The sequence below is a fragment of the Macaca fascicularis genome, chromosome 8 (genome assembly GCF_037993035.2).
Source record: "Macaca fascicularis isolate 582-1 chromosome 8, T2T-MFA8v1.1".
NCBI lineage: Eukaryota > Metazoa > Chordata > Mammalia > Primates > Cercopithecidae > Macaca > Macaca fascicularis.
In genome coordinates this window covers 129,865,964-129,882,492 of record NC_088382.1, presented here as the reverse complement: position 1 = coordinate 129,882,492, position 16,529 = coordinate 129,865,964, and the positions used below count along the sequence as shown (strand labels likewise).

The 16,529-nt window shown below is 36.7% G+C and overlaps 1 protein-coding gene across 3 annotated transcripts in view; it reads right to left on the bottom strand.

Moving 5' to 3' along the window:
- Nucleotides 1-16,529, bottom strand: part of COL14A1 (collagen type XIV alpha 1 chain) — a 245,527-nt gene that overhangs the window by 105,917 nt on the left and 123,081 nt on the right. For all 3 annotated transcript variants that reach the window (XM_005563999.5, XM_005563997.5, XM_005563998.5), the window contains exons 23-25: nt 12,956-13,072; nt 5,330-5,476; nt 1,436-1,492 (exon numbers count right to left, since the gene is read on the bottom strand). In XM_005563999.5, coding sequence (XP_005564056.2) covers nt 1,436-1,492; nt 5,330-5,476; nt 12,956-13,072 — 321 coding nt within the window. The remainder of the gene's footprint in view (nt 1-1,435; nt 1,493-5,329; nt 5,477-12,955; nt 13,073-16,529) is intronic.

The window sequence follows — 16,529 nt, the reverse complement described above, 5'->3', positions numbered from 1 at the left end:
TGAGAATAACCATAGATGTTGAGACTAAAGAAGGCTAGATACGAAGCTGGAAGAAGAAAGAATTTGGCATTCCAGGTAGAGTGAATAGCATTCAAAGATGCAGGACAGCATAAGACATGTATGGGGAACCCTGAGTTGTACAATTTTGCTATTATATAATGTATTCTGGGAAATAATACTGCAAAATAGATTGATTCGTGAAGACTTTGCATGCCATCCTAGGATGAATGTTGAGCTTTATTAGAGTTCTTAATTGCCTGTTTCTTTGTGTCTTCCACTCTCTGCAGCATTTGAATTCACTGACTTTAAACTCCGAATAACTTATTTTTTATTGTTTCCCTGGTACGTAACAGGCACTTTAAGATGCATTATGAATGGAAGAACTCTTCCAATACAACCTTCTAACGTGTTCCACTTTCTCCTCTCACTCTTCCAGTCCATCCTCCCTATTTCGCCAAAGTTACCATTCTTAAACATAGATTTCATCAGATCACCCTTCCTTCTTACAGATTGTCATGACATGCCATTACCCACAGGATAAAGCCCAAATTCCTAATTTTGTCACATTAACCAATCCATAACTCTATCCTCATTCTTTTCTCTTTAGTGTCACACTAAAGCATTTATGATTCCCTAAATCCATTAAGCACTTGGATCACTCTTGACTACGAGTGCTATTCATCCCATTACTTGTCTCTCAAACTCATTCTTCAAAATGTAGATCAAATTCCTCTTCCTTTACGATTCATTAATCTGCAGCAACATTAACCATTACCACTTCTGGACTACCATAATACAACTGCTATTTTATAACTCATAAACTTGACTGGTATTTATCTAGGCAAGCACCCATTTCTCTTTAAAACTAAAAATAAGCAGAGGGCAGCAATCACGTATTATTATTGTATTTCCCACGCCTACCATAAGAGATTTGAGAATAAATAGTAGGATTAATAAATGTTCACTACTGAAATGAAAAAAATAATGATCACTACTTTGTTGGGGGCCTTTTTAAAGTTACCTTAATAGCTTAGGTAAAAGGTGATGAGGAACTGTTGTGATGAGGAAAGAAAAAACAACTGAAAAAGACACTTCAGAGGTCGGCTGGGAAACTATTATTGTACCTGAGAAATTACAGACTGGATTTTCACTTACAAATTATGTAACTATTCTTCCTTAATGAATGTTAACTGCTCTCATATTTCAAAAAATTAGTATTAAGCATTCTGTTAGTAAATCCACTCTTTGTGTGCAGAACTGATATTAAATGGATATTATTTAAGCCCATCATGGTTGATAAGCATTTGTATTAAGGAGAAAATTAGGTAGCACAATAAATATACTTTATTAATACCCTGGTTTTAAATGAACAGGCAAACAAAACCAACACAAATCCTAAACCTAAAATCAGATCATTATTCTATTATTATTTTACCTTCTTTTGCTGGTGGAATGGTTGGTGGAAAAGTTGGTGGTTGTGTAGGAAGTGATTCTGTAAAGGAAAGGGAGAAAGGACATCAGTTCGCCATCTCATCTGTGGGAAAGAGAACAAGGTCATGGAGTACTAAATATTCAGGGGAGTCAATGATTTTGATAACTGTCTTCCCTGAGAATTTAATGAGTACTATAAATCAGCCATAGCCTGTGAAAACTGACTCCATCTATCCTCTCATCCTCACACTGAAGGCTTGAAATGCCATTTTGCCACCATTCAGTTTACCCAGCAGGAGTCAATGAAATCAAACTGTCAACTACAAAGTGGTTCTAATGTTGATTTAAGGCAGGAATCCTGCCAACTCATTTGAAAGTTCATCTCCTGTTGCTTTCACACACACAATAAACTTCATTTCCATTCTGCCTAAGGATTGACCATCAATCCTTGCTCAATAGCACTTTTCCCTTTCCATCCTGCATCCCCCAGGATATTGGTCACCAGTGGACTCTGATTCATTCTGCTCTGCTCAGACTGCATCTGGAAATGTCTTTTGGTTTTGAGGACCAAATGTAACATTGGCAGGCTAAAGTGTGTTTGGATCTTTTCAACCTGGATTATGTGGGAAAAGAAGTCCACGTACTCTGCAGAGGTGTGGCTTGGTTAAAGGATCTGGGGACAGTTAGATCAGAGGAGTGATTATCAATTCTCATTCCAGCTCATGTGGCAAAGCACCAGGAAGTTTTGGTGTCATTAGGCAAACATTAAACACAATGTTATTATGTATTCATTTCTAATTCCTATTTGACACTAAAGACTTAAGAAAAACTAAGAAAATTCTTCTAGTTATCCCAGTTAAATACTCAGGAAAACCCTCCACTAATCATAGCCATTCACAGAGGGGAAGTCTAGCCTCAGGCGATACTGAGCACCAAATAGCTAGAAGGATTTGAGCTCAGGCAGACTGATCATTTGCCAAGAATTTTATAAACGGTAGTTTCTCCATTGTCAGGAAGGCTAAGAGGTGAGTTGTAAGGTCTCTTCCAACTTTAAGATCCAATAAAATAAAACAGAGCGAGACTCCGTCTCAAAAAAAAAAATAAACAAATAAATAAAATAAAATAAAATAAAATAATTTAAATAAAATGATTCAACATTAAAAGAATGAGGTAACTATATATTACTAAATGAAAAAATATTCAAGATGATTATTTTGTGAAATAGGTCACAGAATACCATGGCATAATCCCATTTGTGAAAAATAAAACTTATACACACAAACACACACACACACCTTTTACATTTTATATATATGTGCTTTTTATTTTTCAGAAATATGTATATATGTATGTGTGTGAAAAGGAAATATTTCTGAAAAGGAAGAACAAGAAAAGAGGGAGGTTGACAATGCACTTTATATATTTCTGTTTTACTATTATGAATATATATCACTGTTATTTTTAAAGGTAATTTTTGAAGCTAAAAACTCTCAAAATTTAAAAACTGAGAATTTTTTTTGTAACTAGGATTGCAAAACTTTCTTAAAAACCCCACAAAATGTTTCTAAAGCCATTTAAAGAATTTTAAAATTTGTGGAAGTAGTCATCTTAATAATTGTGCATCTTCTTTAATAGGGAAAATCAAGGCATCTCCTAAGTCTGGTCAATAAATCAAGAATGAAATCAGTAAGAGAGTATGGCAGCCAGATTAATATGACTGGGCAGAACATCTGGCCAAAGAATCTCTTAGGTAAGAAGAACCACAGTGAACTGGGGACACATGTTTATATTCTATATGTGACATACAGATTGTCCCTGTCTTCAAGGATGTGAGGGGCTGTCACTCAGAGAGGGAATAGTCTTTACCTGCATTGCTTCGAAAGGCTGAACCACAGCCAATGGGTGGAAGCTACAAGAAGACAGATGCCTCCAACATAAGGAAAACATTTACATAAAACAGAGCTATCCAAATTGGATTTAACCCTAGGTTAGTAGTTAACCAGTGTGGGGTCAAGGACAGGAGAAGCTGAAGTAGATCAGGGGTTCTAAACACAAATGTTTCTAGGGGTCAGGTGAGCAATCAATAAGCACAAAGAAAGTGTAAACATTAAGGTGCAGTAGCAAACTTAAGCATACATGCACTGTCTAAACAGACAGCACTTGGTTCCAGCAGATTGGCACCATGAAGATAGACACTTAGTGTTGCAAGATATTCTGACTTTTCAAAAACTACTTTAAAACTTAGAAAAGTATGGCCCAGAAAAAACATGCCTGATAGTGAGATCTAGCCTTTAGTTTATGACTTTTAAGAAGATAATAATGGTAACGACAGACAGTACTTGCTCAATGACATACAGGTTGAAAAGCTCTTCAATGAGTATTCTTTTATTGGTTGTTTACTGCCACCACTTGAGGCAAGAGAGTAGTTAATTTTATTGATGAGTGAAAAGCTCAGAGATGCTGAATTGCCCAAAGCCATAATGCTAGAAAGGGGCAGAACAAGATCCTCAAACCAACCATTTGACTCTAAGTCTTGTGTACTACCAAGTTCCTATTAACTTCAAAACTATATGATTTACAATCCATAAGATGGAATTCTAATCAGCAATAAAAAGAAACAAACTACTGACACAATCTATAACATGGATAAACCACAAAAACATATGCTAAGTGAAAGATGCCAGATGCAAAAGACTACATATGGTGTATTTCCACTTACGTGAAATGTCCAGAAAAGGAAAATGTACAATAAAAGAAAGTAGATTGCCTGAAGCTCAGGGTGGGAAAGGAGATTGACTGCAAACAGCAGGAAGGGTTCTTTGGGTTGATGGAAATGTCCTGAAATTTAATTGTAGGGATGGTGATACAACTCATTACATGTACTAAAAATCATTGAACTGCACACTTAAAATGGTACTTAAATTTTATGTTATGTAAATTATACCTCAAAAATACAAATGGAATATGAAAAATTGCATATTTAAGTGTCCTGAAATAAAGTCTTTGTATTACATAAAAGAAGATGATTTATTATACTTTTATCCTCTCTTTTTGAAGGTTACACGTGCATGATTTCCCTCTGCAAGTGCCGGAGAGGCTGGAAGAGCTATACACAGGCAGTAATCCCTTCTAAATGCCATGTACGTGATAGAGGGGTCACCAAGAAAGCCCATTGCCCAACACCTATTCAGACACAAATCCTCCTGGAATTTCAAGTTTAAATTCAAGATACTGAGTTAAGCCCACAAATGTCCCCCAGAATTCACTACATTTCAAACCATTTTAATGTTTGTGCACCTAGGGTCAAGAATCTTTGACTAGAAGTCTTTTCAAGAAGTTGACACTCTCCTTGCTCTTTGGAACATGTTAAAAGAGGTTTGTTTTAATTTTATACTTTGCCTTTCCCTTTAGTGCATCACATCTGCAGTCAGCTTGGAAAAAGTGCAAGAGCTTCTTAGGCAAGCAGTAACTCTAGGGTCAGCTAGTTGGAACATCTTGGCTACCTTCCCATCCTCATGGCTGTGGTAATATGCCATTGTTTTAATGTCAGAGCCAAGTCCTCAAACTGCATTTGACACTCCACATACCACAACAGTTCCTTATGGATCTGGATCACAATGTAAGTCATTGTCTCAATTGCTTTACTATCGTGTGGACTTCTAGTCTCTTGTGAAACATATATGGAGAATGGAAATAAAAAACCCATACTGATGACATCAGTGGGCCATAGGCAATGAATTCTGGGACTGAGTAAGAGGAACAAAACTTGTATTGTGCATATTCCTGAACAGCAATAGCTAATATTTTTCTAAACGGGATAAGGTATTTTCAAAACAGGATGCCTAAAATTCTGTTTGTTCATGGGGAGAGGGATCAGGAGAGAACACACACGCCTTACGTGTTTTTTCCATTATGCTCACACTAGGTCCTTCAATCTCCTGGAGCTTTGTATAAACACTGATTTTATATTCAGAATCAGGCTGAAGTCCATAGAAGCAATGCCTGGTTGTACCTCCACCCACAGTTGATTCTTGCTTTTTTGTATCTATAATAAAAACAAAACAAAACAAAAACATACGCATATGAAATTTTTGAAACACAGCCATTGGCAGATGATTTGCTTCTAAAATACTTCACATGTGTAGCCCACATCAGATAAAGCCAGAATGAGTTATATTTGTTTGAAGTATTGTATCTTCTTCCAAAGAGTTAATACACTCACTGGTATTTTTCTATGAAATATCACATTTTGTATGTCAACAAATGATGTTTACTATTAAAAGACTTCTGAGATCAACTCTGTACTTAATGGAGAACTATTAATGCATGTAATTATATGCACACATCCTAACTGATCTTTTGGACAGGTGCAGATGTGAGGGCATGTTTTTTTCTCTTTTTTCTTTTTTTTTTTTTTTTTGAGATGGAGTCTTGTTCTGTCATCCAGGCTGGAGTGCAATGGTGCGATCTCAGCTCATTGCAACCTCCGCCTCCCGGGTTCAAGCAATTCTCCTGCCTCAGCCTCCTGAGTAGCTGGAACTACAGGCGTGCACCACCATGCCCGGCTAATTTCTGTGTTTTTAGTAGAGGTGGAGTTTCACCATGTTAGCCAGGCTGGTCTTGAATTCCTGACCTTAGGTGATTCACCTGCCTTGGCCTCTGAAAGTGCTTGGATTACAGGCATGAGACACCATCCCTGGCCTATTTTTTTAAAACCTGAACTCCCTTTTATTCAGTATGATTTTCTGAACACAGTCCAATGTTACATAACATAAACAGATACTTCCTTTTGGTCTCATATAACTTATTGCCACCCAAGAGGATACCCTTCTAGGCAGTGGTCTAAAGATACAGGTATGGATCTCAGAAGCCCTGGTCCATGGGTCCAGGTTGTCTTCAAAGCTGCCACAACTGCAGGCAAGAGCTTGCAGCAGCACTGGGATCACCAAGGAGTCCTCACACTGCCCAGTATCTCCCTCTCAGCCTTGACTTTTAACTGACACCAATGATTTCCTTCAATCGCAAAAGACATTCCCAGGGAGTTCAGAGGGGCCTCTTCAAATTCCCGGCATCCACTCTGAAAATCCTTTAATTGAGGAAAAAGGACATGGTGTTTACATAGCATCGGGCCATATATGCTGTAGAACTCAGTCTCTCAATTTCTGGTTCTTTTTTTATCGACCAAGGAGACATGTCATACACAGCCAATTCACATGGCACCTCCTCTGTCTTTTTCTCCACCATGACAGAGGCACAAAGAACTCTGGAGACCTGACTAACTATTGGCTCCTTTCTTTGTTCCCACGTCCATAGCAAAATTATGTGCATCTCCTGGAAGAACTAGTGCTGGCCCTTAGGTCCTGAGACAGGAATATGGATTAATTACATTCATCATTTCTTGAGGGTTTATTATATCCAGATTCTGTGCCTGCTATTTAATTATAACAACAGCAATAAAGATAATAACAACCAACATTTAATGAGTGCTTATCATGTGCCAGGCAATATTCTAAGGAATTCATATGCATTATCTCGTTTGATTCTTATAACATTTATAATTATTCTCAATTTAAAGAGATGAAACTAAAGGTCAGAAAAGTTAATAACTTCTTCAAGTCCTTATTCTAATTAGCAGAACTGAGATTGTTTAAACTGGTAGATAATAGTTGTACATATTTTGGGGGTTTGTGTGATATTTTCATACCTCTATACGATGTATAATGATCTAATCAGGTAATTGGAATATCTACCACTTTAAACATTTATCTTTCCTTTGTGTTGGGAATATTACAATTCTTTTTTTTCCAGCTATTTTGAAATATACAATTATTGTTAAGTATTATTTCCCTACTATTCCCTACTATAGTACTATCAAATACTAAAACTTACTCCTTCTACCTAAGCGTATTATTCTACCCCTTGACCCACTTCTGCTCATTCCCCTGAATTCAGAACTCCAAAGCTCAGTTTCAGAGGATGTTGCTTTAATTTCCACTGGTATATTCTAAGCAAATGTAAATGAAATCAATAGTTTTCCAAAATGAAACCATCTGAGAGCTGTTGAGTGCATATGAAATGTGCGAACATGACGGCTAGAGATCAGATGAGGAATCTTTATGACTCAGTGCTTTATCACTCCACAGAGCCTACTTGGGCGGCTTTCATTACTGAAGAGTTTCAAGTGTTTTCCTCACAGGCATAGAGTGTTGTTGTTGTGGTTTTTACCACAATGGACAACTGATTAAGAGGAGGAATCATTGCTACCGTGAAAAAACAATTATTCAAATTTCCCTCTAGATTGATCATCTTATCCATAAATTGCATGTGTTTAATCAAAGCTTCATAAAGCTTTATTTCTAGGGATTGAAAAACTAGTGTTGAAAAACAGCACTGATTAAATATATTACACGCATTATTTAGTGGTTAAAAAGAACTATCCACTCCTTCAAAATGTTATTTGCAGAGCAGTTTATGAAGAATAAACAGAATCTAGAAAATATAAAAGCATACCAGTTGCTTTTTCAACTATAAAATGCAAATATTTTACACAATTTTTGTCTATTTTATAAGTATCAAACCTAGTTAAATTTCTAACTATATTTTGATATGCATATATTGAAGCACATATATGCATATTATAATATGTATATATCAGAATAAACATGATATAGTTACTTAAATTTTGTCTATGGACAAATATAGACTTTTAAAAATATAATTGAATTAAAGCCATTTGTTAAATAGAATTTTAAATTTATTTTTATATATTGTGAATATTAGAGAGTTTCAGAAGTGAACTTTATAATAGAATTTTTATTAATATATTTGTTCAAAGTAAAATACTGTCAACTTTAATCATTTCTTGTTCATATATTATGAAAAATGATAACATTTAAAAATTGTTAAAGTGTTTGTGAGATTATAAATTATGTGAAATGGGTTTGACAGTAAAATTTAGTGAACTCAGTGTTTTGCTTTGCTTAGGTCCAAGTTTAGTCTGTGGTTTCCAGGCTGAGAATCCCACAACAACTGTTTTTTTGTTTTGTTTTGTTTTGTTTTGTTTGACCCTTAGCTATCCGTTAGAGCCTCCTAAAAGCTTCTGTGGGCCACCTGTAATACAAACATTTCCTGAATGTTATGCATGGATCACACTGATCTACCTCCACAAACCTTCCGAGGACTCTCCATGAGTCAAATCCAGAAATGCGCTTTTCTGTCACATTTCCTATTTCATGTAGAAACTCATGTACTTCAAAGACCCTTGAAAATAGAATATAAGTAGATCTTACTGCTAAAATAATACAGCTATAAATATTGGAAAACTGGAACAAGCACTATAAGATTAATGGCAAAGAGTATCAATTTGGTTCCCAATACTAACAAAGAGGGGTTCCATGAATGGGGGTGTATCCATGTTGCTTTTGGCATATGCAATTCAGGCCTATTGGCTTTGCCTTAAGGAAAACATTCAAACTGACCAAATGGTGACTAATTTCCTCAACCCCTCATGCCAAAAGCAGGAAGTTAATTTTATTTTTTGAAACAGAGGGAAAAAAATCTGTCTTTATTTGTCCACCATTCTTAGGAAGCAAGACTAAATCCATTCTCCAGATTATAATCATGTTGATAATAACGCCACCAGCTTGACTTACCAAAATGTCCTACAAGTAGTTATTGAGCTCCACAAGCAAAGAATATCATAACGTCACTGCTCCAAAAGGTTTAATTTTGATCATAGGTTTTGTTCCATATGGCGTTTTTTTGTGGACCTGGTCTTTGGTAAGGTAGGCTCTCCATTATGCTGCAATTCTCTATCCTTTTCAATAAATAATACTGCAAAGCTGACATCTCAGCACCTAAATAGGGACAAGTGGAGCATCCTCTGAACCCTGATCTAAGCAGGTTACAAAGAAGTTCATCAAGCTGTGGGGATTAGGGTGGGAATAAAGCGTTTGGGCCTATGTGGCATATATTAATAAATAAATGCATTTGAAGGCAACCTTAGGTGCCAAGGCAACTCAAAAACAGCTGAAGAGAGGGATAAAATCCCAGAGCATCTGCAGAACTAATGGAGGATCTCACAGGGCTCTGAATTACCCAAGACCAACCAAAAATCTCTCACTTTGGACTGTCCTAGAATTAACCAAAAATCTATCATTTAATTTGGCAAATGGATGACTGAGTCAAAAGCAGATTTTGTTTCAGTCTTTCTTGAGAAGACCTTGTCCTTCTGGTAATCTTTCTTTTCTTGGTCATAAAAATGTCATAATATTTACATGGGTAAAGGACATCTGTTGCTTTTGCCTGTCTTGTATCTGAAATCTCTTTCTTTGCATCCATTCCTCCACACTCTTGGTCTTTATGGTTTGGGGAGGATTGAATAACACCCCTACCTCCTGCCACCACCACCAGATACAGGGGTGGAAGGCAACCAGGTCCAAACAGGCAGTTTATTTCATGCCCTTGCACTCAATGACAGATTTAGAGGCATATGACCCAAACCAGGCCAATATGACTCAGTTCCTGGACTTCTGTTGGAACTATTGAGAAAGAGAAGCTCTCTTTTCACCAAGACTGTTAAAGCTGGAAGCTGGGAGAATGTAATTCTGGATCTGACTCACTGAGCCTGACTGAAAATGAAGGCAGAGGAAAGCAAAATACAAGAAGGAGCAAGACTTTATCTCTAGAACATTGAACACCTAGGTCCAGATGTGCCTGGAGCCAGAGACTTTGGACTTCTTAGTATACTAGCCAATAAATGGACCCTTTGGCTTAAGTTTATCTAGATTTCTGTGAATATTAATAAACAAGCCTGAATGAAACAGTGTGGCTATTCTACTTACAAAACCTTGCAAATTTGCAGTTATTGCCTCAGTTAATAGACGCAAATGAAATAATTTTACAGAAGCTGAAGCCCGGAGAAGACAGTTGACCAGCGGTTGTGGTTAGAGTGGAGACTTCATCACTGACTTAATCTCAGAATAAAAATGCACATGCTCAAGCTATGAAAAAATATGTGGAAAAAAACCGGAAAAAATTACCCATCAAACTGTAAGGATTTGACCGAGGCATTCAGAAAGAGGTCAACTGGGATAAAGCTTTACTCCAACACATGGGGAAACTGGGTCTCATTTATTCCTAGTATCTCCTTTGCCTGGGGTAGAAAGACTGAAATTTCCACAGAGACAGCATATGTAGCCAATATTACAGTCAAAACACCTGAGGGTCTGAGACTCATCTGCCCGTGGAAGAATGGGCATCTTACCACAAGTCCTTTAAAGGCAGTCAATCAGGATGGTGATCACATTCCTCTGTAAAATAATGAAACTCAACCTAATTCTTCTCCATTCCAAAGTAGAAAGACTATTCCTTGATCTGAATTGTGTAAGTTAAAATATCTAAACACATTTCCTACTGCCACCCTCACACTCACTCCTCCATCAAACATTCCTTTTCAAGTTGTCAATTAGAATCTTTTGCTGTCCAGCTGATAAATAATATTCAGTAAGACAACTGGGTGAACGAGAGGTGGGCTTTTTTTTTTCATAAATCTAATCTCTCAGCAACAAATGTTGATGAGAAGTAAACTGAACAATACTTTTGTTCATTCTTGTTCAATTAAGACCATAAAGGTTCAGCTGAAAACATTTCTGGCAGCCTGAAAATAATACTGAGGGAGTACAAGTTCACTTAAGTTGAAGATAAAAAGCAAATGTGGACTCATTTGCTTGCAAGCAAAGATCTTGGCTTCAGAAAGAGCTTATGTGGTTTTAGATGACCGGATCAGTATTATCAGACAAATCAATCATATCCTCTGATAAAACTCTCAAGGCTGCTTTGCAAATATGCTAAACTAAAAGCATTTAATTTAAAAAGCTACGAATATTACTGATTCCATTGATAAAGCCAGTTTTTATACATTGTTGTGTCAACATATATAGTTATAAATTTTTATGAAAGGAAACAAATATCCACTGGAACCCACGTCCCTTCATTTCAATTTCCTAAATCATATAAAAGGATAAATCACATAAAAGAATTGTGGGTTAGTTTGGGAGGGTGATTATTATTATACTTAGTATTTTTTCTTAGGCTTAGCCAATACCACTAAATGTCAACCTTCTATATTAAAGTGTGACTTATAGAAATATAGGAAACATAACTCCTCCAGATTTCATAGTTGTTTCTCAAATTGCTGCCTGTGCTTCATCTACTTCTGGCATCCCATCAATCATATTTAACAAAACCACAAAATCCATGTGACTTATCCTGACTTTCTCTCCCTCAACGTTTATTCCAGATTAATACCACTCCCAAATGTCAAGCCAATGTCAGGCTGGAAGGATCCTTACATCACATAGAGGGATTTAAGGAAGCAGTGGTGCCGCATGTCTATCATGATGATATCTTGCCTGGGATTCGCAGGAGTTTCTTCTAGTATGTTCCACCTATCTCAGTTCTTATTCTACAAGGGACATATTTCCAAATGCTCTCAGTGCTCTCCTAAAGTACGCTTTCCACTTTATGGATTGGATCAAAAATGGGATTTATGGATTTTGAATGTATCTATAGTCAGGAATATGGGCTACTAAACCCAATCTTAGCTGGACTAGAAATAATTAGGTCATTTTGCTTTTCGGAAATGGGAAAACCAAGATCATTTGTCCAGAAAGAATAGGCTACATTTTTAACAATTTTACTCCCAAGTTTGGAAGATTTTAAAAAATCATTTGGGATTCTTTAGCATCTCCTATAATCCCATAAAATAACAAGACATATCTTTTCTATTGTTTCTATAAATCTGATTAAGTATATTATTTGATTCATCTTCTGAATAGTGTCCATGCTGATATTGGGAAAAGATGATAAACCGGCTCTAGATACTCATTTTTGGGTAATCAGTCATTTGTTATTGTTCTCAATATTTTTAATGAAGACAGTGAGACATTTTTACTGTTTCAGTTTGGAACAAAGTCCCAAATTGTGGATGTACGTGAGAACTGTAACGCCGAAGAACTTGTTCATGATGGTATAGATACATTAAATCTCTGTAATGAGGGTTTGTTGTTCACCAGTTATCCCCAAAAGAAAAAGAAACACTAAGAAAAACATCAGATTTAAACTTGATCCCTAGAGAGTGATTACCCAAATTAGAGCACAATATAATTTTAATGTATGCTAGTCTTGGCTATCTGGCTGCTAACATTTTTGGGGTCCTTCCAGTGCACAGAGCACTGTTGCAAATGCTTCCTGTGGAATATCTCAGTTTTATCTTCACAGAACTCTAAAAAATCAGCACTATGGTTACACCCATTACCAGATAAGGAAAACGGAGGTTTGCAGAGGGTTAGTAATTCGCTTACCCAACCAGTCAGACTCCATATGCAGCATGACTGACCAGTACAAATTGCTTCCTCGACAAGAGGGCTGTTGTCTAATGCCACTTGTGTGTTGTACACAGTGGTGTGCAAAGAACCAAATACACAAATGCTTGACAGAAACATAAGTGATGGATTGTACTTACCCTGGAGAGATTCTATAACAACCCTATAGGCTGTGGCATGGCGATGTACCTGCCAGTGGGCACACAAGCTGGTCATTTCAATGTGTTTGGCTTGGAGATTTGTAACACCCAAGAACACTGGAATGAAATGGAAACATAACTGTATCACACTGCAGACAACACCACAAACATCCCTGAATCTGAAATTAACTTCTGGAACAATTTTCATTCAAAGCTGCATACTCAGAGAGCTGGGAAATCCATCAATTTACAATGAGTTAGTGTACAAAAGATAACTGTTTTATGACTTGAGAAAACAGATTGCAAAACATTATGCATGATGTGGTCTGTCTGCTATTTTTCTTATTTGTTTGTTGTTTGTTCATTTTGAGACGGGGTCTTGCTCTGTAGCCCAGGCTGCAGTGCAATGGCATGATCTCAGCTCACTGTAACCTTGACCTCCTGGACTCCAGCAATCCTCCCACCTCAGCCTTCTGAGTAGTTGGGATCACAGGCATGTGCCATCACACGCAGCTAATTTTTTTTTTTTTTTTTTGTAGAGGCAGTGTTTCGCCATGTTGCTCAGGCTGGTCTCAAACTCCTGAGCTCAAGCCACCTGCCTACCTCAGCCTCCCAAAGTGCTGGGATTACAGGTGTGAGCCACCATATCTGGCCCTGTCTGCATTTTAAACAGAAGAGGAAGTACATAGTCATAGCAAAAAGACCAGATGCAAACGATGATGAAATTTTGGGTAATTTTCAATCTTACCCCCTTTATATACTTGTGTTTTCTAAATATTACACAATAAACATGTAATACTTGTATAATAAAAAAGTAAATACAGTATGTACTTATCAACCAATGAGACAGCCATGGCTTAAAAAAGGGAAGAGTAAAACAGTCAAAATGGAAGTGTTCTGCCAACAAGAGCAGTTTTACAAAGACTGGTCTTCAAAACACGATTGAATAAACACTATTGAAAATTTAAAAATAAAAGATTTTACACAGATAACACAAATTATTTTAAAAATACATAGGTTCCTATTAATCTTAGGCACTGTGATATGCAAAAATGGTTGTCTGGGGAGGCAATAAAATATTGTTTCTACAAGACAATAGAAAAGTAGGTAGCCAGTGTTTATCATTTGGATACAAGCAGAAAATCAACATATTTACTTTTCCTAATGACCTCTGACTTCCATTCATATCATTTTCTATTATTTCTCTCTCTCTCTCTTAGCTTACTCACAAAATAAAAATACCTTGAAATTATCTTTTCAAGATGGTAAAAATCTTGTTTAACTACAATTTGTACATTTACACTGTTCCTTTCTGTTACAGAAGAAAAGAAGACTTTTTTCCTAAAGCCAATTATACAATCTCTCTTTCCCCTAACAAAAACAAATGACATGAGTGTTAATTGATTTATATAACTTTTTTTGTTTTGTTTTTTGAGATGGAGTCTTGCTCTTGTCACCCTGGCTGGAGTGCAGTAGCACAATCTCAGCTCACTGCAACCTCCACCTCCCGGGTACAGGCGATTCTCCTGCCTCAGCTTCCTGAGTAGCTGGGATCACAGGCGCCCACTACCACACCCGACTAACTTTTGTATTTTTAGTAGAGGCAGGGTTTCGCCATGTTGGCCAGGCTGTTCTCAAACTCCTAATCTCAGGTGATCCACCTGCCTCAGCTTCCCAAAGTGCTGGGATTACAGGCGTGAGCCACTGTACCCGGCCCTGATTTATATAACTTTTATGAATGTTAATGATTTATATAACCACACAAAATATTTTTAAAATATCTTATATTAATTTATTTACCATTGTGGGAGGTTTTCTTTTGCTTGGGAGAAAGAGAATAAATAATAAACCCACTTAATTTATATTTTAAGGACAAGAATGTAAAACAATTCAACAATCTCAGTCTTTTAAAAGATGTTTGTAATGCTCAATATATTTATTAAGGGAGAGAAGAAAGAGGAAATAAAATTGAAGAGGGAGCAGAGAAAAGAGGATGGAAAAAGACAAGAAAGACTGGGGAGAAGAGAGACTAATAAAAAATCATAGTGCTGGGCGTGGTGGCTCAGTCCTGTAATCCCAGCACTTTGAGAGGCCAAGTCAGGTGGATCACCTGAGGTCAGCAGTTCAAGACCAGCTTGACCAACATGGTGAAACCCTGTCTTTACTAAAAAGAGAAAATTAGCCAGGCACGGTGACGCATGCTTGTAATCTCAGCTATAGGGGATGCTGTGGTGTAACTAAGGAAGGCTGTGAGGTTGCTACAGGAGCAAAACAGAGGAAATACTTGGAGGTTTCATTAGTGAAGCCACAACAGTGTCACATCAATAGCCAAGCACAAGATCAGAACCACAGCCAACGGCTTCCTAGGTCTGTTGAAGATAGAGACTATTTATTTTAAGATACATTTATTCACTAGCTAGCCTTTAAGGTCTCAAGATATTCCACGACAGAGAATTCAGGACACCTCTTCTGTAAAAGGGCTGGCCCTACACGCAATTGGGGGATGCTGGGGTCTGGCTTAATATACGGCTCACTTTTGCCTGACAGTATTGATTAGATTAATTTATTAGGGATGAGGGTAAGATATAGGCCAAGTGCATAAAGCCCAATCATTACCATAATAATAGTGGTTATTGAGTATTTGCCACATCATAAACGCGTTACATACATTTTTTCTCTGTGATCCTCACAATTTGCCTGAACAATGGTTATTATTATCTTCATTTTAGAATTGAAAAAGCCTGGGCTGAGGGAAGTTAAGCAATTTGCCCAAGGCCACGCTAACAAGTAGCAGATTTGAGGCTTATTCTTTCGATAATAACATGACTACGATCTCAAGAGTGGCGCATGTGTTGCTGATTGCACTCAGTGCTGATTGCACTCAGGACTATTTTTATTAGCACATAGCCAAACCACTTGTATTTTGGTCATTTATGTGTTATCTTTAATGTGTATTTTAAAATGTGATTAAAAATCTTGAGTGATATAATGGACTCTGGGGACTAAAGGGGGAGGTTTGGAAGGCGGGTGAGGGATAAAAAAGTATGGATTGGGGACAGTATACAGTACTCCAGTGATGGGTACAGTAAAATCTCAGAATTCACCACTAGAGAATTTATCCATGTAACCAAAAACCCCTTGTATCCCAAGAGATATTGAAGTTTTTAAAATAAATAAAATTAAAAAAAATAAAGATGTCATTTGACTATCAAAAAAGAAAATAAATGTATCAAAATTATTTGATTGTGGTGATCATTACACATTGTAAACATAAATCATCACATTGAAGATTGCAGATCTGTGTATCTATACCTTGAACATATACAATTTTTATTTGCCAATTATACTTCAATAAAGCTAGAAAAAAATGAAAGAATAGTGATTATTTGAAACAACAACAATATCTTGAGGGGTTTATAACAATAGAATTACAAAACAGATAGAAAAAGAGTAGCAAAAACGAAGATGGTATTATACATTGGTAAAAAATTCTTAAGCCAAAAAGCAGTAATTTAAGGTAGACTGGAATAAGCTAAGGATTCACATTGAAATCTCTAGGGTATCTATGAAAATT